The sequence below is a fragment of the Leopardus geoffroyi genome, chromosome D1, assembly GCF_018350155.1.
Source record: "Leopardus geoffroyi isolate Oge1 chromosome D1, O.geoffroyi_Oge1_pat1.0, whole genome shotgun sequence".
NCBI classification, from domain to species: Eukaryota; Metazoa; Chordata; class Mammalia; order Carnivora; family Felidae; genus Leopardus; species Leopardus geoffroyi.
Genome location: NC_059329.1, coordinates 39,073,437 through 39,100,381, shown reverse-complemented (window position 1 = coordinate 39,100,381; position 26,945 = coordinate 39,073,437). Strand labels below are relative to the sequence as shown.

General features: G+C 41.2%; 1 protein-coding gene across 2 annotated transcripts in view; it reads left to right on the top strand.

Moving 5' to 3' along the window:
* Window positions 1–26,542, top strand: part of PIWIL4 (piwi like RNA-mediated gene silencing 4) — a 45,656-nt gene extending 19,114 nt beyond the window's left edge. Inside the window, exons 9-20 of one of the 2 annotated variants that reach the window (XM_045483591.1) lie at window positions 1,445–1,568; window positions 3,961–4,078; window positions 6,617–6,728; window positions 9,663–9,847; window positions 12,260–12,332; window positions 16,429–16,629; window positions 17,818–17,921; window positions 21,276–21,346; window positions 22,722–22,875; window positions 24,664–24,789; window positions 24,901–25,048; window positions 25,995–26,542. In XM_045483591.1, coding sequence (XP_045339547.1) covers window positions 1,445–1,568; window positions 3,961–4,078; window positions 6,617–6,728; window positions 9,663–9,847; window positions 12,260–12,332; window positions 16,429–16,629; window positions 17,818–17,921; window positions 21,276–21,346; window positions 22,722–22,875; window positions 24,664–24,789; window positions 24,901–25,048; window positions 25,995–26,111 — 1,533 coding nt within the window. In that variant the 3' untranslated portion in view covers window positions 26,112–26,542. The remainder of the gene's footprint in view (window positions 1–1,444; window positions 1,569–3,960; window positions 4,079–6,616; window positions 6,729–9,662; window positions 9,848–12,259; window positions 12,333–16,428; window positions 16,630–17,817; window positions 17,922–21,275; window positions 21,347–22,721; window positions 22,876–24,663; window positions 24,790–24,900; window positions 25,049–25,994) is intronic. The other variant, XM_045483592.1, reaches the window with a different exon arrangement.
* Window positions 26,543–26,945: the final 403 nt, after the last annotated feature.

Genomic DNA, 26,945 nt, shown 5'->3' with positions numbered 1-26,945 from the left:
ACCACCTTTCTCCCCAGGGACCCAGTACTGAATGGTGTAATAAGCAGAAGTTCCCAAGTCTTACAGGATAAATCCTGGCTGTGCTGATTCCCAGTTCTGGGACCTTGGGAGGGTTGTTTCACTTCTCATGATATTTCCTCGTCTGTGGAGGGGATGAACTAGTATCTGTCTCATAGGTTTGTTGTTAAGATTAAGTGAGGAAAAGCAGAGGTGCTTAGTATGTCATCCTTGTACTTCTCATACCTTGTTTGTAGAGGGTGTAGTTGTATCAGGTAGGGATTGTGCCTCTTTCATCTTTGTGTCCACTGTGGTCCCTGGAACGTAGTAAGCGTGAGATGTTTACCGTACTGACGAAGTCACGTACCAAACTCTCCTTCTATGAAGACTTCGCCAAGCTTTTTAGCTATAGCATTCATTGCAATCAGCGCTTCAAACTGCAATTTCCTGAATTGTTTTATTTTAATGACTAGGAGTCCTTACTGAATAGAGAAACTCTCACTTCTTGGCTCCTTAATTATGATTATTGATGTCAGCATCACATAGTGCCCAGGCATTCTGTAGATTATAATTCCAGTTGTTCTGTCATTAGTGTTGAGTAAGTTACACCGGAAATGAGTGGTAATTGGAACCTCTGCTGTTGGAAGGTAAATGAACTTTTGGCAAGGTGAGAATGTTGAAATTCAAGGTTAGGAAGGGAAAGGGGGTGGGATAGGAGTGAACAGTTGCCAAGGACTCATTAGAAACCAGACAACATGCTAGTGGTTTATGTCAGATGCCTCTGAGCTACTGTTCACCTCATTTCATAGATGAGGAAAGGTAAGTAACTTCCCCAGTGTCACAGTCCAATTAAACAGAAGAGCCAAGGATCAGGTTCACATTTGCCAGACTTCAAAGCTGCTTCCCTATAACATCAGGCTGTCCTGGAAATTAAAGAGACAGTCATGCTTTTTTGGGAAATCCGAGGTTCATTCAGTGTAACCCACACCCCCAATTTGTGTATGGATATTTTCAGAATGACTATAGATGCTCAGAGCCAGTTAGTTACACATGGAGTTGCAGGCCTCAGTCATCAATAGTGGAAAGGCTGGCACTGAGTCCCCTCCACTGGGGCCACTGAACTGTGTACACAGCCAGCTGGAGGCTGTTCTGACTCTGGATGAGGCAAGGAAATAACTTCTTTTCTGTTATAATCTACAAAATGCCTGGGCATCGCGTTGTAAAAGATAATCATTAAAATCATAACACTGACTCTGAGAAGTAAAAGACGAGTCCTAGGAGGGAAGTAGAAATGAGTGGGTAACCATAGGGATTCCTAGGGATGTTTTTTCTTTATTGGAAAGATTTATCTATTCGCTTTAGGATTACCTTGTGGCTTATAAGCAACGATGCTTATTTTACAGTGTTTCCATATTAATTTTTCCCTCATTAATCTTGCATTCTATAGCAATATGATATTACTTTATCTGACCTAAACCAGCCAGTGCTTGTTAGTCTGCTGAAAACCAAGAGAAATGACAACACTGCGCCTCGGGTGGCCCACCTGATACCCGAGCTCTGCTTTCTAACAGGTAACGTTTATGCTTTATACTCTATCAGTCAGGCTCTTGATCCAAGGCTCAAGGCATATGCTCAAAGCATATCAAGGCTCAAGGATCCAGGCAGTGGGCAGCTAGTGGAGTGCCAGAGCGTTCATTTAACCCATGGACGGTGGGCCCGCTAAGTGATGTGTTTTATAGAGGAAAGTGGGAGGGTAGAGTGCCCTTTGGAAATTGCTTGGCACAATAAGGGTTATATGCTTTTTTTTAATCTCATGCGTTCTGTTTGTTACTTTGACATAAAAGAGGCCACCGGATATTTTCTGAAAACCAAGCTTCTCTTTTTTTTACGTGCGCTATTCAGTCTTTTATGTATGTATCTTGAGCCACTTCATTGAGGTAGTGATTGACATGTCAAAAGCTGTGCATATTTAACTAATACCATTGAATGAGTTTGGGGTAAGTGTACACTTAGAAAACCGTCAGCACCCCGAAGGTCATAGGCCTGTCCTTCACCTACCAAAGTTTCTTGCTGCTCCAATTATTATTATTATTATTATTATTATTATTATTATTATTACTGTTATTATTATTTTGACGCACACTGTTCTATTTGACTTCTGTGTGATTTAAGTATAGTTATAATTATCTCCATTTTATAAGTGAGGGAACCAAACCTTGCAGGATTACGATTTAAACTTTTACCTGTCTGATTTCAGATCTTAATTTCTTTCTTATGGTACCTCTCATCCCAGAATAAGAAAGGGGATTCTAGGGAGTCAGTTAAGCTTAGAAGTAGAAACCTTTACTATGATGTTATCCAGTTAGAGAGCTAAAAGGGAGTAGCCAAAAAACCAGTGTGAGTTAACTTTATTTGTGAGAGACTCTAGAGGTGCTAGTAATTAATAAGAAATAAGCTCTCAAGGTTAAACTCTTCTAATACAGGAATAGTTTACAAATGGTAACACCATGTATACTGTTACCTCAGGGCCTTTGCATTAACTGTTACCTGTGCCTGAGTATTTAAAAAAATTTTTGTATTTATCTTTTTAATTCTAGTATAATTAACATACAGTGTTACATTAGTTTCAGGTGTACAATATAGCGATTCAACAATTCTGTACATCACCCGGTGCTCATTTGGATAAGTGTACCCTTCCTCCCCTTCATCTCTTTCACTTATCCCCTCACCCACCTCCCCTCTTGCAACCACCAGTTTGTTCTTTATATTTAGGTGTCTTTCCTTTTGTTTGTTTCTTTTTTTTTTCTTTGTTCGTTTTTTGTTTCTTTCTTAAATTCTATGTATGAGTGAAGTCATATGGTATTTGTCTTTCCCAGTCTGACTTATTTGACTTAGCGTTATATCCTCTAGATCCATCTATGTTGTTGCAAATGGCAATGTTTCATTCTTTTTTATGGCTGAAAAATATTCCGTTGTGTTTGTATGTGTATGTGCGTGTATGTCTGTACATACACAAATACACATATATACACACCACATCTTCTTTATCCATTCTTCTATTGATGGACACTGAGTTGCTTCCATATCTTGGTTATTACAAAGAATGCTTCAATAAACGTAGGATGTATATATATTTTCAAATTAGCATTTTCATTTTCTTTGGGTAAATACCTAGTAGTGGAATTACTGGATCATATAAAACCAAGCTTGTCTTTAACATTTTTGAGCTTCCCTAGCATAGGAAGCAATATGACTTTGATTTTCTTCAGGTACCTTGTTTGCATGGTACCAAAGTGATCCTTTTTTCCTTTTGCATGAGTTCTAGAAAGTAATCCTCACTCTACAGTAGAATCTGAGTAACTGTCCCGAGTACTTTTGATCATGTTCATTTGATTAATAGGGTAGGACTAAGCAAGGAGGACTTTCTGCCTTTTGCATTTTGGGAATCAGTTACGATATGTATATATTTATTTCACAATTAGAAAAATTAATAAGGATATAATATTTGAAGGAAGGGATGATCCTTCTTCGTGGTATTCTTGATCTGCACAGTCCCATATGGTGGCCACTGGCCACATGTGTTTAGTGAGCCCTGGAAATGTGACTGAAGGGCCAGCTGGAGACATGCTGTGAGTGTAGAATACAGACTGGATCTCTAAGACTTAGTATGAAAAAGAGAAAAGAGCTCCTTAGTTTTTATGTAGTGATTGCGTGTTGAAATGATAACATTTTGGATATATTGAGTTGAGTAACATATACTATTCAAGTAACTTCATCTGCTCTTTTTGGCTTTTTTCCAATGTGGCTGCTAGAAGATTTAAAATGACATGTGTGGCTTGCGTTTCTTTTGCATCCAGATGCTAGATCTGAGTCCATTTAAGTGGAAAGCTTACAGTCTGCCTGAGCTGGGCTGGGTTACACTGCATGTTCATTTTTCCACTTTGTTTTCATTTACATTAATAGGGCTGACCTGCCAGGCAACCTCTGACTTCCGGTTGATGAAGGCTGTGGCTGAAGAAACACGCCTCAGTCCTTTGGGAAGGCAGCAGCGCCTGGCCAGGCTTGCTGACGACATCCAGAGGTACTGGGCCGCTTTGTGGGGTCAGAGGGTGTCCTTCCTAAGGCCTAGTTTATGGAATTGGATGGTCTACAAAACGTTTCATTCCTTGATGAACATGTCTCTTTCCTACTGACTCAGAGCAAGGCACTTTTGAATTGCGTTGGCCGGAACCAGGGGTTCACCCCAGATGCTCAGGACTACAGCCTGCAGGGGGGTGGGGGGGAGGTGGTTGGGGTCCATGCTGACAGAACTACCACCCGACTTCAACAAGATGACTCTTGCTTTCTTCTTTGTAAAACACGGAGGTTTGGGTAAAAAATTGAATGAAGAAAAATGTAATTTAAAAAACAGAAAACCCCCACCACCTCAGCCCCCCAATATTCACGGTCAAGAATGTTCAGTCTCAATATAGTGGCCTCAGCACAGAGACCATTAGAAGATTTCTACTGTGTGTTCTTTAAGCTTAGGAATGCTGTGTGCCCTTTGGGTTAGCCCATCTGGCCCTCAGACTGCACTCCTGTCCTCTTTCTGACAGTTGGCTGTCTCTTGGGATCCCAGCTGCTCCTGTTTTCCCTTCTGACCTAGTAAAACTTCACTGCCCCCTGCTATAGCCTCATGTAACTGTAGGACATATGTGGCTAGTGCCCACATCTTGAAATGATCACATTTTCAACTTACTGAGTTAACGGCATATATTTTAAAAATAATTTTATTTGACAGTTTTTACTTTTGTAATGCAGCTATTTAGAAAATTTAAAATTACATATGTGGGTTGCTTTATATTTCTACTGGACAACATTGTAGAATGGCCTTTTTTTTCTTTAAAGATACAAAACTTGGAGGACAAATTTGGAAATTTATGTAGACCGAAACGTGTGTGTGTGTGTGTACTCAGTGAATGTTTGTTTAATGCGTGAACGAATCCTAATTGGTGTATATCATTTCAAATATTTTTAAACGCATGTAATAATGTTCATTTTAGGAAAATGGCATAGCACTGTGCATTGTGTTTTTTTTTAAATTTTTTTAATGTTTATTTCTGAGAGAGAGACAGAGCATGAGTGGGGGAGGGGCAGAGAGAGAGGGGGACACAGAATTCAAAGCAGGCTGCACGCTCTGAGCTGTCAGCACAGAGCCCGACGCGGGGCTCGAACTCACAGACTGCGAGATCATGACCTGAGCCGGAGCCGGACGCTCAACCAACTGATCCACCCAGGCGCCCCTGTGCATTGTTTTTGTAACTTTTTCTTGAACATTTCCATAGGATAAATGTGAATCTCTAATATCATGCTCGTGATTTCATAGTTTTCCATTTTGTGGCTATGCTTTATGTTGTTCATCCTGGGTACCCCCCAGGCTTATGCCTACTTGAGAAGTTTCCTGGTTCTCTCCCCTTATTCTGGGCTCTGGATTACTCTTCCTGTCACCTCTCCCTGCCACCTTTCAGGAATCCCATTGACTTCAACCCAGTTTCCTGACTGGAGATCACCCTACCCATCTCATCTTGGGCAGATAGCATCTGCAGGAAAATAATTAATTCCAAGTATTCAATGTGACCGGACAGCACATAGCATTAACAGATGGAAATAATGAACTGTTGCACAGAGTCACTGTAAAGGGGTTTGAGCTCCTTTAAGGAGAGAGGGGAGGCTTTACGAGGCAATGCATGGGTCTCATCAGTGTCTTCAGTGAGTGCCCGGCTTATCATGTGCCGGCTACCGTGGAGGCCAGGAGGTGAAGTCGGTATGGTACCTCTCCTGAAGGAATTTACAGCTTAATAGAGATGACCGTGTGTCATAATCCAACGAGGTTATACATCAGCTGTGGTTAAGGTTTACTAAGTTATAACCTTGAAGTACTATACAAATATAAAGCAGTTAATATTGCTAATACTAATATTCTCCCCATGATCTTCCTGCTGCCATGTCTATCCAATGAGTCTTCTGAAGCCTAAGTCCATATGCTCCCTCCTTTGTCATCATTCATCCACTCCTAAGCCAACTAATTCACATATTCCCAGAAGACATCTCCACTGGCAGAAGCTCCATAATATCTCTTTGTTAGCAAGTTTATTATCAGGAAAAATAGCTCACATTTATTGAGCACATTAGCATGTGCCCGGTCCTGTGGTAGCAGTCTCCAGGTGTTGTCAGTTTAATCATTACATCACCCGTTTGAAGGAGTTAACTTTATTATGCCTACATTTTGGCAATAAGGAAACCATAACTTTAGAAGATTTGAGTCTTACTCGAGGTCACATATTAGGAAGTGTCAGCACTAGGAGTTAAACCCTGGTCCATCTGGCTCAAAGGCCCGTTTTCCTAACCAGTGTGCCACATTGGAAGCCTTCTCCATCCCTGCATATTCCAAATGGGTTCAGTTGTCCCATAATTCTTTTGAGCAGGGGAAAACAATGGTGAGTAGAAATGAAAGTCAGGAATCCTAAAAAATAAAAAAAAAAATTAGTCTTTGACTAATTCAGTAAGTTATAATTCTATCTCTAATAATTAAAATTCCTTAGAAGATAAGCGCTTTAATGATTTAAAACTCTATCAACAGAAACAAGGATGCTCGTTTTGAGCTGGAGACCTGGGGGCTGCATTTTGGATGCCAGGTGTCTCTGACCGGGCGGGTTTTGCCTTCAGAAAAAATACTAATGCAAGACCACGTAGTAAGTGCTGTGATTTTATTTTCACTTAAAAGTATTTGCTTGAGTATGTGTAAGTTTGATCATATGCCAGAGTGACTAGTGGGCTTGTAATATTTAGTTTCTCTAGGGCCATGTCCGTGCCTTCCCTTTGTCCTAAACCTTGACGTCCCCTCTGTTTTCAATCTGAGTGTACTTCTGAGGCTTAGCACCCACCGGACACGATTTAGGTCAGTGTGGTGTGGTTTCACACTTAAAAACACATTAGAAAATGGTATTTCAAGCTATGGCAATTAAAATGTTCCCACCTATTATTAATTGTTGCAGTACTTTTGTGTCACTACATAAAAGAAAAAGAAAAAAAAAAACTATAGTACCCGAAAACTTTTTTGGAGCTGGCGCAGGTTAATTCCAATAGACTATGTTTCTTGATGTCAGGTTTCTTCCCCCCCAGGCCCCACGTGAAATGCTGCTTGGTTGCTATCAATGTGAAGAAACGCAGGGAGTCCGTCCCCAGCCGTAGCATTTAGGGAGAGAGGCACTCTGAAACCCAAGGAAACACATCTCAGTTGAAAAAATGAACCCATTTTATGCAAAAATGGTAAATTATCTTTGCACTTTTCCCTCTGTTTTTGCCCATTTTAAAAGCTAATTACAGGTGCACCTGGGTGGCTCAGTGGGTTAAACGTCTGACTTCGGCTCAGGTCATGATCCCGTGGCTCGTGGGTTCAAGCCCTGCACCCGGTTCTCTGCTGAGGCTGGAGCCTGCTTCAGATTCTGTGCCTCCCTCTCTGTCTGCCCCTCCCCTGCTCATGCTCTGTCTCTTTCTCACTCAAAAAAAAAACAAAAAAAACAAAAAAACAAAAAAAAACATTAAGAAAATTTTTTAAAAACTTAAAAAAAGAAGGATTTTGGCTAGAAGTCAGTAAAAAGCTCAGTTTCAGTTCCACACATGAAACAGGATTTAAATATTTAATGATCCATCTCATCATCTCTGTAAGTAAAATCATATTTCTCAGAGCTTTTTTGTTGCATTTTTTTTTTTTTTTTTTTTTTTTTAGCATGGAAACCGGTCTCCATAGGAGAAGAGGCATTAAAATAGGAGAACCTGCCCTCTAGTGGTGGTGGTGTCTGGGCTAGAGTTGACTGTGTCATGGGCTTCCAGACCAATTCTGCTTTTCTGAAATTGGGTTCTAGGAACTGAGTAGAAGAGAGGCTCCCAAGCCTCAGAGTGAGCCTTGGACATTTGTCCTCGGTCTCTGCCAGCCTATAGCAGGTAGGGGTGTAGGTGAGAGTGCTGTGGCTCTCCTCATACTGGTGGCGATGGAAAGAATGAACCATGACTCCAGATGAAACCACTGATGGAGAGCTAACCTTTCCCCTTCATTCTTTAAGGTCGCCTCCTGGACCTGGCTGAGTCTCTTCCTGGCCACCTAATGCCACCTAATGGCAAGGCATTATGAGGGTGCCTGTGGTTGGATTTCAGACTGCTTGGTGGAAGGTGCCCTGATTGCAACATCAAGAAGACTGATCTAAGTCTGTCACTAACACCAGCTGGCTCCATAATCTCTCTCAGCCATAGCTTTAAAGTCTGTAAAATAAGGGGATTATAATGCTGCTTTTTTTTTTTAATTTTTTTTTCAACGTTTATTTATTTTTGGGACAGAGAGAGACAGAGCATGAACGGGGGAGGGGCAGAGAGAGAGGGAGACACAGAATCAGAAACAGGCTCCAGGCTCTGAGCCATCAGCCCAGAGCCTGACGCGGGGCTCGAACCCATGGACTGCGAGATCGTGACCTGGCTGAAGTCGGACGCTTAACCGACTGCGCCACCCAGGCGCCCCAATGCTTCTTAAACATTCATATGCTGATGAATGAGTGCAGTGGGTCCAGAATGGGACCCAGGACTCTGCATTTCTTTCTTTCCTTTTTTTTTATATTATACCATTCTTTAAAAAAAATTTTTTTTAACATTTATTTATTATTGAGAGAGAGAGAGACAGAGCGTGAGCATGGGAGGGGCAGAGAGAGGGGGAGACACAGAATCCGAAGCAGGCTCCAGGCTCTGAGCTGTCAGCGCAGAGCCTGACATGGGGCTTGAACCCATGAACTGTGACATCATGACCTGAGCCTAAGTCAGATGCTTAACTGACTGAGCCACCCAGGTCTCCCAAGAGCTCTGCATTTCTAACAAGCTCTCAGGAAATAGCCATGTTGTTACAAGGCAATACTGAATAGCAAGGGATTTGATTCAGGGTGGTCCTTTTAAATTCTAACTGGCTCTTCCTAGCTCACTATACCAAAGACATTTCCATTCATTTCCGGTCTATGGATATAAGCAGAAGGCTAGTGACCAGTCTAAAGTCTCCCCTCTTCAGTGCCGGGAGCTGAGTTTTCCAGTCACCTGGGGAACGATCCAAGAGTGAGAAAGGAGCCTGTGCCCTGGCCTCATCTTTGCTCCTAGACATAGCTACTTCTAGCATAAAATACACTCTTAGCTACCCTGTAGCGTGTGTGAGTTATAGTGTAGTGACCTGGAGTAGCATTAGTTAGCGTTTCTATTTGAGGTAGCATTATGCTTAAAGAGACTGAATCAGACAGCCCGTTTGCTTAGGGATTCCCATTAAAGGGCACCCATCCTAGAGCTGGAAGGGAGCCCAGAGATCCTTGAACCACACACCTTTCTTTGCACACAGCGGAAGTCCGTGAGGTAAAGGGCCTTGCCTTCTGATCTGCAGCCGGGGAGTGGCCGACCCAGTGGGGGGTATGGGGGGATGATCAGATGCCTCCACTTCCAGGAAGTCTGTGTAATCTGTCCAGATGTGCAGTCTGTGAATAGCAAGTGGTACTAAATAGCTCTCCTAGGACAAACTTGGAACAACCATCTTCGTGCTGTCTTTAGTCAATCGCTTTCCGAATAAATGAGTTCAACCCTTTCATGATCATTATTTTTCTCAGTGTCAACCTGCGTCTGCAGCAGATTGGTCCAAGGATATGCGAAATTGCAAGATTTTAAGTGCACAGTCTTTGAATAAATGGTTGATTCTATGTAGCAACAGAGCTGAATATGTGACTGAGAACTTTCTGCACTGCTTGAGAAGAGTTGGAAGTTCCATGGGATTTAATGTGGACTCCCCCAAAATGTGAGAATACACAGAAAATCATGCCAACTTTTTTGGTATATTAATTGGGTTTGGTTAGAAGATCAGAAATAATGGCTCATGTAGCTACAAAAGCTTTATCTCAGTAAAGTTTCCTAATACAAATTATCAAACAAATAGTTCTAAGTAGATAGATTTGCAGTGATTAAGTTTTTATAGTTAAAATATATTTTATATCGGTCTTTGTAAAACTGTTTTCATAGTTCTTAGGCAATAGTCTCATTATCTCCAAATCTTTTCAGTACTGGTTGGGGCATAAATCCATTAACTTTTTCTCTTTAATTCTTTCATATCAGTTACTTATAAACCTTAACGGCAAACAGAGTATTGAAAAATGAAAGTTGCATTTCCTGACTTAATGTGATAGACTTTACGCTTTAAAATTTAATGTAAAAATAGATCTACAATAACCTTTCCTGATTCTGTTAACCGTAGTATAAGATTATTTAGGTAGTGTTTTGATAAAACCAAGGGCAGTTAGCCTTTGAACATTAATTGAGTATCTACTATTAGATACTATGCCAGTTGCTGGGGATGACAAAGATAAATAAATTGCTTCCAGTTTAGTAAGGGATCCCCATATACACAATCACACTCAAAATTGGATACTCTTTGCTTTAGAAAAGCAATTAAATTGCTCCTGCCTCATTTTATTGAGCTTGATATGCTTAATAAGGAGGAATGCATACTTCATTTTGTTGTTGTTATAGTGGAGGTGCAGTGTCCTAATTGGCAAGGTGGGAAGTTATTCTTTAAACACATGGTTACTAATTAATTACATCAACTGTACAAGCATTGTTGAAAGCCATGCTCATTTTACAACCAAGTCTCACTTTACACTGTAGTTTAGAATTCTCGTCTTATCACATCTGTTAACAAATCACCTGGTTTGAGTTTCACCTGCTCTAATTTCTCTTAACCCATGAGCTAATGAAGCAGGAAAAGATTAATGAAAGAAGCCACAGTCACAGACCCGGGGATGACATCACAGTCTTCTTTCTTACATGAATTCCACGAACAAGCCCTTGTCACGTTCTGTTCTTAGCCTGTTTTATCTGAAAGCCCGTATTTTATTCCATCCTTTTTCTTTCCCATGAAGTATCCATTTACCTGTTAGATTTTTTATATGCATGGTTTCTCCCATCTGAAACATTTGCCTGATGAGTTTAGAAAGAATGGACAGTAGGGTAGTAGCAGAGTCTGCATGCAAGAGATCGAACTGGAAAAGTCAGAAACATTTAGTTGTTTTTACAGAGCTGCAGGCCATTCCTGTAGCTCAGTTAGAATCAGTGATCAGGAAACAGCCGTCCCGCCACCTGCTGGGCAAGTCTGAAAAGGCCACTGGGCATTAGGACACTCCAATTGTTTATACCTATTAGAAGCGGATTCTACATAAAGAAACCAAAGCTGTGAAGTCGTCTGTGTGGGAATTATTTCTATAGCGTCTGGCCCCTAAGGTAAACACAGAACAGTTAAGTACTTGCTGACTAATTGGTTGAGGCAGGCTAAATATTCCAGGCTCCAAGCAAGCTGTCACTGAAAGAAAAATCTTTCAATCTGAATCATTTTGATTAGCTGAATATCTTGGTCTCATTAATCTGATGATTTTTGAGACTTTTATTTTAAAGTTCTCATGGGGATTTGGTATTAGAGAAATTTTTTTTTAAAAAAAAAATTTTTTTTTCAACGTTTATCTATTTTTGGGACAGAGAGAGACAGAGCATGAATGGGGGAGGGGCAGAGAGAGAGAGGGAGACACAGAATCGGAAACAGGCTCCAGGCTCTGAGCCATCAGCCCAGAGCCTGACGCGGGGCTCGAACTCACGGACTGCGAGATCGTGACCTGGCTGAAGTCGGACGCTTAACCGACTGCGCCATCCAGGCTCCCCAAGAGAAATTTTTTTTTTAAGTTTATTTATTTAGAGGGGGGTGGCAGAGAGAGAGGGAGAGAGAATCCCAAGCAGGTTCCGCACTGTCAGCGCGTAGCCCAACTCGGGGCTTGAACTCATGAACCTTGCGATCATGACCTGAGCCTAAACCAAGAGTCAGACACTTAACTGACTGAGCTACCCACGCACCCCAGTGTTAGAGAAATCTTAATCCCAATTCAACTCAAACCAGCTTCAGATGCTTGGTATTGAGACTTGTGATGTCAAAAGCTCACTTTCAACCTCATTTTGGAAAAACAGAATTATTTATTGTAGGGGTTACATATAATTGAGGAAATTGCATTTTCCACCAAACTATTTTTAGGCTAATAAAAATGATTATCACATATTTCTGGTGTATCTTGTAGTGGGATTATAAAATTCTGTTTGGAGTAGTTTTGACTGTGCATGTTATGTGCTTCTAAAAAGGGAATTACATATTCTCAAAATGAATCTTTTCATGTAGCATAAAAGCACAAGAAGATCCAGCTGCATTCTTTAGCGCTGTACAGAAACATGTTAATCCTGATGTTCAGTTGGTAAGTATAGGATAATTTTGGTTTTGATGTATAATTTTTATTTTTTCCTTATATCTAACAGTCTTCTTTCCTTGAAAGAATGAATGTGAGCATATTCTCCCATGGTATGTTTGCAAATTGCTGTGCATTTCCCCAAGAACCTAAGAAAGGATTAATCTTAGCATTTTAATCAATATTTTATTTCCTTTTCATATTTCTAATATTAATTTTTAAATACTTGTTTTTACCCCTATCTCAGTCTCTTGGATGTCTACATATTTTTAACTTGTTGGGGGCCATCTTTTATTTAAGATTTAAGATAAAGTGACTCCCATCTTACCCCATAAATGCTGGGTACCCAGTGCTCTCTCCAGTTTTTTGGCAGACTCTTGGAGGGCTTAGGTTTTTCCATGTCACCCACGGCTGCTTCCTCTGAATTCTTGCCCCCTTTCCTGAGTGCCGTCTCCGCCTGCACTGCATCCGTTTCCACAGCTCTCTCATTTCCCTAAGTGTCCTGTGTGTGTGCCCTGTGCAGCTGACTTTGCAGAGGGTTTGCGTCCGAGGCAAGGTTACGGCACACCCCAACGTCCCAGACGAGTTACAATTGACGTCCTTGCTCTTAAGGCTCTCTCAACCATTTCTCTTCTCCCAGGCCTCAGCCTCCCACCGCACGGCAGTGTCTCTTACTTACCTCGCTCACGCTTCTGGGCCCCAGCATGCCGGTCCCCATCTCCTGCAGAGCAACGTAGCCGTCTCTGTTCCTCTTTTAGTCAGACACAAAAAAGGCCCATAAGGATGTTATATTAAACAAAGGGAATTCTAACCCTAAGAGCGTCTTTTTTTTTCTTAAAAATAAAATAAAACTTAACAGAAAGATTGCAAGAAGAGTACAAAGAACTCCCAGATACCCTTCATCCAGATTCCCCAGTTGTTGACATTTTATTATATTTGCTTCACTGTTTCGTTCCTTCCTTCCCTCCTGCCTGCCATCCTCTATCTATCTATCTATCTATCTATCTATCTATCTACCTATTTATCTACCTACCATCTTTTTTCCTGAACCATTTGAGAGTAGGTTACAGACTTGATGCCCCATTGCCCTTCAGTGCGTATTCTCTACAAACAAGGTCACTCTCCTACAGAACCATAGGACAACCATCCAAATCAAGAAACAGTAAGACCAGCTAATCCACAGACTCCCATTCACATTTCTCCATTAGTCCCCAAAATGTCTTCTCTAGTGAAAGGATCTAATGCATTGCATTTAGTTGTCCTGTCTCTTTAAGACTCTCCTTCAGTCTGGAACAGTTCCCTAGTTTTCGATGACTTTCCAATTTTGAAGGGTATAGATGAATTACTTTATATAATATCCCTCAATTTGGGTTTGTCTGATGTTTCCTTATAATTAAATTCTGATTATGTACTTTTGGTGGGATTATCACAGCAATGATTCTGTGTTCTTAATGCATCCTACCAGGAGGTACTCCATTAATTAAGGTATCTGCCAGGTTTCTCCACTGTACATTTACTCCTTTCTTTGTTAAGCAGGTGTTTTTGGTCTGGTGTTTTGCAGGGAGACACTTTGAGACTATGTAAATATCCTGCTTCTGATCAAACTTTTACCTCTAGTTTTAGAATCCATTGATAATTCTTGTCTTTTTTTATTATTACTATTTTATTTATGTATGTGTTTATTAATTTAATTATTTATTTTATTTTATTATTATTATTACTCTGATGATTGCCAAATGGTGGCTTTCTGATTTCGTACATTTAGTATGCAGCTTTGTATGCCTTCTACATTTAGTGGGTAGCCTTATGTTATAAGGAAGAACTTTCTCTTCTCCCCATTTCTTTGTTCATTTATTTTTATCAGTTATGGATTCATGGTTTCCTGTTTTATTTACCAGCTGATAGTCGATTACCAATATTATTTATTTTGATGCCCAAATTGTTCACGATTTTGTTGATTGGAGACTCATTCAGGTTGGCTTCCGTGACTTTTTGACATGTCCCCATTGTTTGGGGGACACTTCCTTACCATCTGGCACAATAAGGTATTTCAGGTTAATTTTGAAATTTTGCTGCCTGGCTCTGGAATTAGGTATTTCTCCAATGAGCCATGATTACTTTTGGTAGAGAACAGTATTTAGAAATCAAAATCTGGGGGGTGCCTGGGTGGCTCGGTTGGTTAAGTATCTGACTATAGCTTAGGTCATGATCTCTCAGTTTGTGAGTTCGAGCCCTGCTTTGACCTCTGTGCTAACATCATGGAGGCTGGAGCCTGCTTCGAGTTCTGTGTGTCCCTCTCTCTGCTCCTCCCCCACTCACGCTCTCTCTCTCTCTCAAAAATAAGCACTTAAAAAAATCAAAATCTGGGCAGCTGGGTGTGCTTATGTGTTACTGGGGTGTCACTGCCCCCAGACTTTCTCCATGGGCAAAGCTAGGAATATTGTGTACGCGTGTGTCTACATACGTATACTCAAACACTGCTGATCCTTGAACAATGTGGGGGTTAGGGGTGCAGACTCCCTGCACAGTCCAAAATCCCCATGTGACTTTTGACTCCCACAAAACTTAACTCCTAATAACCTATTGTTGACTGGAAGCCTTATAACATAGTCAATTAACACATATTTTTGTATTTTATGTACTATATACTGTACTCTCACACAAAAGTAAGCTAGAGAAAACACAATGTTATTAAGAAAATCATAAGGAAGAGGAAATACATTTACAGTACTGTATTATGTTTATTGAAAAATCTGCCTATAAGTGGACTTGTATAGTTTAAACCTGTGTTGCTCAAGGTTTAGCTGTATGTACATACACCCTTACATCTATGTTACTACCATGTCTGTCTATGTATATATTGAAAACATGTTCACACTTCCAGTTCCAGTCTCAACACCACAGGAAAGCATTCTCCATTGCCATATTTGTACCTCCCTTCTCTGATAAGGGGAGTGTGGACCCTGTTACCCTCCACTTATCACTTCACATCCTTGTCACCTTGTAAGCAACCAGTCTCACTTGTCTCCCACCTTCTTTCGGCCCCCATCCCTGTTCAACCACTGCCTTGGTCTGATGCCTACCTTGCTTGGCTCCAAATTCATAGGATGGAAAGCAGGAAGACCCCCTAAGATACATTTCCCTATTTTACGTACTTAAGTGTAAGTAATTTTGGCCCTTCACATTATGATTTTGAACAGATTTATAGGTGAAAAATCTATTTGTTCTCTGCTGATGATGACAGTGCCTGTTTTTTGTATAATTTGGTGGGTGTTGATGGTAGAGAATAAAGGGTGGAAAGGAGATGGAAACAGGCCAGGAGAAGCCCTTCCGAGGGAAACACCTGCTAAGAAACAGAGGTGCTGGCAGAGATGGGTGGAATTTAAAAATACCTGAGGACCTGAAGCTTCCTTCTCCTTATTTTCCCTCCCCCCCCCGCCATAGCCTTATTCTCAGGTCACAATAAACAAAACAATTGTGGTTGGTTTCTTTTATTTTGGTAGTCTAGTACCTGCTGGGAAGGACACCACCCTGTAAGCTAATCCTGCACTTGGCCTGTCTGTGGGCAAGGATGGGAGAGGGATGGTGGGATGAGAGCTGGAGAGCCACAGGAAAAGCCAACAGGGGGCGGGAGGGAGCTGGAGTAAGACCTAGGTTAGGAGGGAATTTGAGGAGCCTAACAATCAAATCAGAAGAGATAGGAGGAAGGGAAAGCCAGCGGGTGGGGGTTGGGGGGCTTTGGAGCGGGACTGCAGAGCCGATGGCTGATAAAATGGCATTTCAAATGGGATTGTCAGTGGTTAAAGGCCATTTAACACAACTGTAGGCATTTTAATATTTGTTTCTTGGGAACTTGGAGGCAAGATGTTTAGAGACCCCATGTGTTCATTTTTTTAAAATTCTTATTTATTTATTTATTTATTTATTTATTTATTTATTTAGAGAGGGTTGGGGAGGGGCAGAGAGAGACAGAGACAGAGAATCCCAAATAAGCTCCATGCTGATCTTTTTTTTTTAAAGCTACTTAAAAGCTACTTTACTTTAAAGCTACTTCTAAACATAAGTAAATTGACTTTTTTCTCTCCTTTTTTTTTTTTCCTTTTAGGTAATGTGTATTCTACCTTCTAATCAGAAGAACTACTATGATACCATTAAAAACTATTTGAACTCCTTCTGCCCAGTGCCCAGCCAGTGTGTGCTCACTCGGACCTTGAATAAACAGGGGATGATGATGAGTGTCGCCACGAAGATTGCCATGCAAATGGCCTGTAAACTCGGAGGCGAACTGTGGGCTGTGGAGATCCCTGTGAGCAGTCTGTCAGTCTTTTAGTAATCAGTCCATTTATTAATTGAAAAATGAAATCAGAGTACGAGACATTTTCACATGATTCCAGAGGTATTTGTTTTGTGTGGTGGGTTTGTTATTTGTCCGCTCTGGGTTGTGGCATGACACAAGACACCGTCCAGAAGGTGAGGTGAGGCTCCTGTTCTCCAGGAGCTTTGAGTAAGCTGATAACAGAATGTTTCATGAAAGAGAATCTAGGCTGGCACAGCCTTGCGGGGTGGCTTGATCTGGAGCTTCCCGCTGCCACGTAAAATCTGCGCCCTCTGGCCTCTACTTTTACCTACTCTTTGCAGCGCACTAGCTCTCAGAGTAGCCCTGCACCCTGGAGGGGGGCCTCCCCACAGCTTGGGGAACCGGCAGAGCTATGATTTTGAACTGTGGTGGGAACAAAGAAAATCCTCATCCACTGGGGGAGGAAGTGAGGGGGTGAGAAATGAGGGGATGTCGTCCATTCCCTTCCATTTCCATAACCAGGATGTGTGTGCTGAGCCCCAGCTGCCTCCCTGGAGGCTCATGGCCAGTGGCAACTAGGATCCCTTAGACATCTGAACAATAGGGAGTGGACTTCCTCTTCAGATCCCACCAGCCCAGAAGCCAGGGATAAATGACTGATCACTTTCCCAGAATCTCTTGAGCCACACTAAAGGCACTTGTCCACCTCCACAAAGGATGGTAGCTATTTTGCACTCCAGTGAGTCTCTTAAGCAAATTAGGTACCATATTCATCCCTCCATCTTTTTTTTTTTTTTTTTTAAGTAGATTTCTTTATTTTGAGAGAGAGACAGAGCTAGAGGGAGAGGGACAGAGAGAGAGGGAGACAGAGAATCCCATGCAGGCTCTGTACTGTCAGCACAGAGCCCAACAGGAGGCTCAGACCTATGAACTATGAGATCGTGACCTGAGCTGAAACCAAGAGTTGGATGCTCAACCAACTGAGCCATCAAGCCCCCCACCCCACCCCATCCCTCCATCTTCAAGTCTCTTTGGTTTCTGTTTTAATGATCTGCTTCATCTGGACCTTGATCTCCCTGGCGTATAGCTTAACTTAATTTAATAACCAGGGACAGTTGTTTCAAAACTTCATATGAAGTCATCATTTGGGGAAATGATGTCCCATTTTATTAAATCATGAAAAATTTACTTTTACAGTTAAAGTCCCTGATGGTGGTCGGTATTGATGCCTGTAAAGACGAAGTCAACAAGGGAATGGTGGTGGTTGGATTTGTGGCCAGCATTAACCCCGGAATCACCAGGTACTTTTACAATTACCCCAACATATTCCATAATTATAGTTTGCGGTTTAACTAAAAACCATGCAGCAGGAAACAGTTTGTATTCTTCCCTCATTTGAAAAATATGAACATTTTAGTCATAAATTATACTTACATATAAAGTGTGATTGATAATATTAAGATAATATGTAGCCTTATGGAAAAAACTATGTTTATACACACATTAGTACAAGCTAATACTCGTATGCCAGGCAGCTTCCTCAAACGATGGATGATAGAAATTTTCATGTACTTATTTTCTGTACATGTGCACTGTATTAGGTACTGTACTAGGAACTTATATCCAGCAGCAAGCTTTGGAATCTGATTGCTTGCTTCTGTGTCCTGATTTGCCACTTATTCTGTGTATGACACCTGGCTATTTAATGTTGCCGTGACTTAGCTGTGGTCTCATGTAAAATGGGCATGAAGATGATGCCTATTTCTTTTTTTCTAAATTTTTTAAAATTTACATCCAAATTATTTAGAATACAGCACAACAATGATTTTTCAGGAGTAGATTCCTTAGTGCCCCTTTCCCATTTATCCCATACCCGCTCCCACAACCCCTCCAGTAACCCTCTGTTTGTTCTCCATATTTATGAGTCTCTTCTCTTTTGTTCCCCTCCCTGTTTTTATATTATTTTTGTTTCTCTTCCCTTATGTCCATCTGTTTTGTCTCTTAAAGTCCCATATGAGTAAAGTCATATGATTTTTGTCTTTCTCTGACTGACTAATTTCACTTAGCATAATACCCTCCAGTTCCATCCACGTAGTTGCAAATGGCAAGATTGCATTCTTTCTGATTGCCGAGTAATACTCCATTGTATAGATATACCACATCTTCTTTGTCTGTTCGTCCATCGATGGACATTTGGGCCCTTTTCATACTTTGGCTGTTGTTGATATTGCTGCTATAAACATGGGGGTGCATGTGGCCCTTGGAAACAGCACACCTGTATCCCGTGGAAAAATGCCTAGTAGTGTAATTGCTGGGTCGTAGGGTAGTTCTATTTTTAGTTTTTTGAGGAACTTCCATACTGTTTTCCAGAGTGGCTGCACCAGCTTGCGTTCCCAGATGATGTCTATTTCATAGGGTATTTATGGAAGTTGCATAAGATAAAATGCTTAAAACATAGTCTCCCATAGCAGACGCTCAATACATGCTTGTTGTTATTAACACTTGAAGGCAGTTGATGTAGTTGTTCACACAGCTGCTGAAAACATAAGCAGGTTTGGGGATAATGCATTAAATACTGACTCATAGTATCTATTTAATTGTAGTTCCTAGAATTGTTTCATTATATGTAACTAAGCAATGTGTTTTGAGGCTATAGGAACTGTTTGCACCATATTTTATTCCTGGACTTAGGCTATTTGATTTACTCCATTAAGCCTGTGGTCAGGTATATATTTGGGCTGGTGAGAAATAGGATAAGTAGCAGTGTGCCTGTGACTTCATTCCAGGTTGTGTGAGATCCCTGTTCCATGTGTCACTTAATGTGACACATAAATGTGTTAATCAAGCAGGAAAAGGACTTCCAGTTTGTTAGCCACATTCCTAATTGTGTCATTATTGGCATATATAATAATGTTGATGCTTACTTGCACAAAGTCATGATCTTCATTTTGCAAGTACTTTTGTTTACTTAATGTCTTTAACAATAGAACTTCTTCTGAAATTTAAATAAGTTAATCATGTTCAGATTTCAAGTCCAAAAGCAGCTCCTGTGGAAGTGGAACTTTATGCTTGAGAAATCTTTGAATATTTTTTTGTTTATTAGTTGTTGTTTTTTGTTTTTTTACTATGTGATTCCATTTATTTATTTAATTTTAATCAATTAATTTAAATTTTAGTTAAAATACAGTGTGGCATTTGTTTCAGGGCTAGAACCCAGTGATTCAAGACTTACATATAACGCCCAGTGCTCATCCCAACAAGTGCCCTCCTTAATGGCCCATCCCCCACTTAGCCCATCCCCCTCCCATCTCCCCTCCAGCAACCCTCAGTTTGTTCTCTGTATTTGTCCCTTATGGTTTGCCTTCCTCTCTGTTTCTTATTTTATTTTTTCTTCCCTTCCCCTATGCTGTTTTGTTTCTTAAATTCCACATATGAGTGAAATTATATGATACCTGTCTTTCTCTGACTGACTTATTTTGCTTAGTGTAATACACTCTAGTTTTGAATATTTTGAAAGTAAATTTGGTAAACTAATAAATTCCTTTATAATAATAACATAGTGTTTCTATTTATGATTGCTTATCTTGTCCTAAGTACTTTCTATATATTATCTAATTTAATTTTTATAACAACCTTGTGAGGTAGTAACTACCTTACCATCTTGTGTGTTTCCTTGGTACAGATGAGGAAACTGAGACTTAGGTTGACGTAGCAAAGTCACATGGCTGACGAGTATGCCAACCAGGATTTGAACCCAAGCGTGTCTGATGTCAGCACTATGCTTTAGTTTCTCTTATCGATAAATTTCTTTTGAGGAGAGGAGGTTTTTAATATAGTTATCGTATAACATAAATAGGCTCATGAACATTAAATTTGCTCATAATGTCTAGTTCTTTTTATTTTGATTGAGGTGTAATGACATACAACATTGTATGTTCATTTGTTGTGTTTCTCAGATTCCACATAAGAGTGAAATCATATGATATCTGTCTTTTTCTGACTTATTTCGTGTAGCATAATACACTCTAGTTCCATCCACATTGTTGCAAATGGCAAGATTTCATTCTTTTTCATCACTGAATAGTATTCCATTGTATATATATGCTACATCTTCTTTATCCATTCGTCAGTTGATGGGCATTTGGGCTCTTTCCATACTTCGGCTATTGTCGATAGCACTGCTATAAACATTGGGGTGCTTGTGCCCCTTTGAATCAACATTTTTGCATCCTTTGAACAAATACCCAGTAGTGCAATTGCTGGGTCATAGGGTAATTCTATTTTTAGTTTTTTGTGGAACCTCCACACTGTTTTCCAGAGTGGCTGCACTGGTTTGTATTCCCACCAAAAGTGGAAAAGTGTTTCCCTCTCTCCGCATCCTTGCCAACATCTGTGTTTCCTGAGTTGTTAATGTTAGCCATTCTGACAGGTGTGAGGTAACATCTCAGTGTGGTTTTGATTTGTATTTCCCTGCTGATGAGTGATGTTGAGCATCTCTTCATGTGTCTAATAGCCATCTGAAGCATCACATTTTCTTCACCCATTCTTCCACTGATGGACACTTAGGTTATTTTCTGTTTCTTCATTTAATGCTAATGCGTTTATGGAAGACATTTTGAAGTTGGACATTCTTTTCTTTTCTTTTCTTGCTTTAGATGGTTCTCTCGGTGTATCCTTCAGAGAACGGCGACTGATGTTGCAGATTGCTTAAAAGTTTTCATGACCGGTACTAAAAGTATAGCAGTGGCGGTGGGCCCCAAGCGCTATTCCTTCAGGCCCCAGAGTCCACGTGCCTATAGCAGACCAGATGGTGGAAGCAGACTCCCCAAAGCCTGCCTGAGTCAACCATCACCCAGATGGAGATTCCCAAAGCTGTATCCTGATCCACGCTAACAGATGCTGTAGAATTTACATTTGTCATCTGTGTATGATAAACAGAAAGCCTCTAAGAGGCAGGGGAGTTTGTAGCTGCTGGTGGCTCTGGCAAGCAGTGTGAAGGCCAAAGGAATCTACCTGGAGAGACAGGGATTATGACAGAGTGCTGTGAGGTCTAGAAATAGGAAAGAAGCCTGTGGGGTGGGGATAGGAATGCTGGCAGATGAGGGCTGGCATCGCAGGAGAAGATGGGGAAGAAGGCAGCCTGAATAGGGGAGCCTATTCACAGTGGGGGTACAGTGGGAACAGATATCTGGGGCTCCCGTCCCCTGCCCAGCCCTGGCCAGGATCTGGCTTTGCCACTCCCTGTAGTACTTCTTGTGTGATTCACTCCGTCTCCTGATCCGCATTTTCCCATCTATAAGTTTGGGAAAGGGGTGTAAGTATTTTTTCCTAAAAAATTGAATTTGCTGATATGTGTTGGTTATGGCCTTACAGATATGATCATCTTCTATTGAACGCAAATGGATTTCCTGGACAATGAACTCTTCTAAAACAGTTGCACAGTATATACGTGAAAATAATTATTATATTACTTTGCCCTCACTTCAAAACTTGGTTCTTTTTTTAAGTAGTTGTGAAAAGTTTCTGTTGAGTAGGAGTTACTGTCTGGTCTCTGCTCTTTAGGCAATTTCTAGTTGGAGTGGGTGGAAATGTTTTCAGAGTTCATATTGTCAGTGTAACTTAGAATCATATTGGGTGAGTCCATGGTAAGAGATGCTTCCAGAAGATCAGCCACGTCCTCTCCTTATGTTTTCATAATTATGCTTATTGGAGACGAAAATGACATGAAATTATCCAGTCTGTATCCATTGATAGCATGTGAAGAGTTGAAGAAACTAAATTAGTATTAATTTGGTTTTGGGAATTAATCTATTGCATGACTTAATTTATTGATTAAATATTAAAATTTTACTAAAGGGATATGTTAAGTTTAAGAATATGTTTTGCCACAGAAACCGGTATGATTCCTCAAATAGCAGATGCCAGATGTTAGCCCAAAAGTTATCCATTTTTATATTAGTGCAGTCATGACTCAAATTAGGTATTACCCTATATTACAGTGGTTGGAAATAATGAACTTAAAACATTGAACTACATGGGAATTTTGTTCTTTGTTGGCATTGGACAAGTCATTCTTTTCTTCCTGACAACAAATTCTGCAGGAGCACTCAACAAATGGTACAAGCACAACCATGGCTTGCCGGCACGGATAATTGTGTACCGGAATGGGGTAGGGGACGGTCAGCTAAAAACACTGATTGAATACGAAGTTCCACAGCTGCTGAGCAGTGTGACAGAAGCGAGTGCAAACACCAGGTATTGAGTTACGTTTTTTTCCCCGCACTTGCAACCAGGGCACATTTTATCGTAGCTATTCAGATTACTGCACGCCAGCACCTTGTTTTCATGCGGGCGAGCTTCGCTCTCGTCTGCATCATGTGAGTACAGCTGGACGGACAGGCTTCCCCTAGACTGGAGGGTGGTTGAGATGGTCCTCTGTGAATAGGGTGGCATGAGCCTGGGCGGGGGCCCCCGGAGGAAGGCAAGTGTCCCCCAGAGCAGCTGACACTGAGACTCAGCACGAGGGTGAAGACACTTCATACATATTGCTATGCCGCGGGATTAAACAAGTGGTGGTTTCCAATTCAAGGCCCAAATCCACACCAGGGGCTAAAGTCCCTGCTGTGCAGGCCCTGGTGTGCAGATGGAGGTCGATGGAGGTGCTGAAAGGAGTGTGAGGGCAGTGCAGGCTGCGCTGCATATGGAAGTCAGACCGCCCTCATCTCCCTTGCCACATTTCTTGATTCAGTGTTGCAGTACATTTTCCTCGGTGAGTACGTCAAGTGGCGGGTGCAAGAAGAATATTAGAAGTGGCAATTCGGGGAGGATGATAATCTTAAATGGGCTTCCTAAAATATTCGGAAGGCATCCTATGCCAAGCAGGGCACAGCATTCATCCGTCAGGTGTGACTGTCATCACCACCATCAACCGAAGTTGCAGCCACAAGCCACAGGGGGACTGAGCCTTGACCTCACCAGTGACTGTCAGAGTGGAGGGAGAGCACGGTGGCTTGGGGGGCAGTGTCATCTTCCCCTGAGTCCAAACCCTAACAGCCAAACCCTAACAGCCAACCCTATCTCCCTCCCCACTGACCTCAGGTGACTGTCTTCACAGAATCACAAGTATGCAATTTTGGGCTAGCAGGAGTGAATTTAGCAGCTGACAGTGCTAAGGAGTTTTGTTGCAGTATAACATCAGCTTTTGAAAGTTTCAATACTGAAAACCAATAATATATTTTTAAGATAATTAAACTGCTTGAAAGTGAAATTTCACTGCAATCTTTGCCTCCCAAAAGTTCCTTTGGGAATTTTGGCCAGTAAATGGATTTGACCCTGACTTTACTAAATCCTGACTTTAATATTTGATCATTCAACATTTGGCACAAATGTACATTTCGTCTGTCCATCCATCCCCCCAGGTGTGTGTCTTGCAGGGTTCAGAAGTGATGATCTGAGGAATGAGAGAACTTGCGGGTCTCTTTGCTATTCAGAAATTGAGAGGAAGAGTGAAAGTGAAATAGGGACACTATTGCTAATGGAAAAAGAAATCTTGTCTCTATGGAATATTCTGGAAAACCCTCCTTTAGAAATGTGAATTGAAGTTCTTTGCCCTATTAACTGTTCCTCCCTGTCCCCTTCAAATGATATAAACCGGCCAAGTGACTGGACACACCACACTTTTGCAACAAAGAAGGACAATCTCTAATTTTAAAAACTTTATGGGGGGCACCTGGGTGTCTCAGTCGGTTAAGAGTCTGACTCTTGATTTTAGCCCAGGTCATAATCTCACGGTTTGTGGGTTCTCTCTCTCTCTCCCTCTCCCCCCACCCCCCAAAATAAATAAACTTTTAAAAAATAAAAAAAAAAAACTGTGTACGCAGCTCTGAGGGAGGGGATAATTTTTATTTTCTTCATTTTTGCAGTGTTCTTCTAATGAATGAATTTATTTATTCCATTTAGAAATTACCAAAAAAAGGTCATTAGGTAAGCTGTAAGCTTGGTTTTAGTTCTCTGCATCTTTCCTTTTGCCTTTCTGGTTCCAAGCTCCAAACTGTCCGTGATTGTGGTCAGGAAGAAGTGCACGCTGCGATTCTGCATGGAAATGAGCCGATCCCTGCAGAACCCGCCACTGGGCACCGTGGTGGACTCAGAAGCAACGCGTCCTGACTGGCAAGTGCCGTTAGCAAATCTGTTCTTAATGAAACGTTTGCCTTGTGTTCTTCCAGTGAGGCCTTATTCTGTTTGCCTTCTTTCTCATGTTCATTCCGTTTTCCCCCTCAGGTATGACTTCTACCTGATCAGTCAGGCTGCCTGTCGGGGAACTGTTAATCCCACCTACTATAATGTCATCTATGATGACAATGGCTTGAAGCCCGACCACATGCAGAGACTTACGTTCAAACTGTGTCACCTGTACTACAACTGGCCGGTGAGTGACAGCTGTGTACTTGTGTGGGTACTGACTCTCAGGGTTCCCACCCAGGAACTGTCACCCAATTCACGTTTGTATCCCTATGTCCTGACTTCACAAAGGAGGAAAGAGTGAATGAATGAATGAGTCCTTGAGAGAAACACAGTCTGTCATAGAAATCAAGTAGCAATAACTATTAACATCATCATTATCATCATTATTATTTGTAACATTAGTATTTACAATTTCTGGAGGACTTCATTCTATGCATTATCTTTTTTTTTAATTAAAAAAAATTTTAACATTTATTTTTGAGAGAGAGAGAGAAAGAGAGTGTAAGCAGGGGGAGGGGCAGAAAGAGGGAGACACACAATCTGAAGCAGGCTCTGGGCTCTGAGCTGTCAGAACAGAGCCCGATGTGGGGCTCGAACTCCTGCACCATGAGATCATAACTTGAGCCGAGGTCGGACGCTCAACTGACCGAGCCACCCAGTGGCCCCATAGTCTATGCATTGTCTTATGCAAGCCTGGGAGGAAATCACGGTATTGTTATTTCCAAGTTACAGTTGAGGAAGTTGAAGCCAACTCAGACGCTGTCTCATGGGAAGGTAACGGGCTCATCTGTCCTATGTTCTTGTGCGCGAAGCCAGGAGCTGCTCTCGAAGTCCAAGGCCAAGATTTGCTCTGAGCCCCTTGGAGCATCAAGTCACGGGAAACTTAGATTAGCGCTAGGTGTGATGGCACCCAGTGCTCAGCTTCATGAAGGCAGACTGGGCCTCTGTCCCCTCTTGCCCAGCGAGCTTGTGTTCCCCATGGATGAGGTTGCCCTTGGTTGAGTTTAGTCACTCTGTACTCACAAATGCATTCTATCATATGTAACGAGTAGGGGATAAAACTCAGGAAAATGTATTACTTTGGAGAACAAGTGATCCTCTTAACTGCTATCAGTATGTTTTCTCCTCAGGGCTTAATCAGTATCCCAGCGCCTTGTCAGTATGCGCACAAGCTGACCTTTCTGGTGGCACAGAGCATTCATAAAGAACCCAGTTTGGAACTAGCCAACTCTCTCTTCTACCTGTGATGACGTGAACTGTGGGCACCCGAGATGAGCAATCTGAGAAGTCGTTGGTGTATTTGTGCAAATCTGCCGTAAGTGTGAGGCTGTGCCTCAGGAAAGGAGATTGAGCTTAGTTTCAACTTCCTGAAAAAGCACCCAACACAGCTTCCTCTGAAATGGTTCAAAAGAAATGTATATTGTTTTAAAGAGTTTTATGCTTCGTGGAAATTCTCATTATGGTACATGGAATTAAAATGTACCATCGTCTGTAAGTAATTCCACGAAGCTAAACATCCTCTGAGAAAAGAAGTGTTTGCATGATGTTTTGATGATAGGGAAATGGGGTCTGATTCCCACCCTAAGTTTTGCACAAGTTTCTTTAAATAATGTTATAGACCGTTTTATAGAGTGGTTTAAATGGTTATTTGAAAATAAAGGAAATTCAGAGCATCGCATATATGTTTATTGTTATTTGAATTTCAATTGAAATTACATGCAAACATCGTCATTTCCAGAAAAGGCTCTTACATGCTAAACTACATTGCCGTCACTCTTTGAATGATTATTTCTTTTTTTTTAATTTTATTTTTTATTTTTTAAAATTTACGTCCAAATTAGTTAGCATATAGTGAAACAATGATTTCAGGAGCAGATTCCTTAGTGCCCCTTACCCATTTAGCCCATACCCCCTCCCACAACCCCTCCAGTAACCCTCAGTTTGTTCTCCATATTTATGAGTCTCTTCTGTTTTGTCCCCCTCCCTGTTTTTATATTATTTTTGTTTCCCTTCCCTTATGTTCATCTGTTTTGTCTCTTAAAGTCCTCATATGAGTGAAGTCGTATGATATTTGTCTTTCT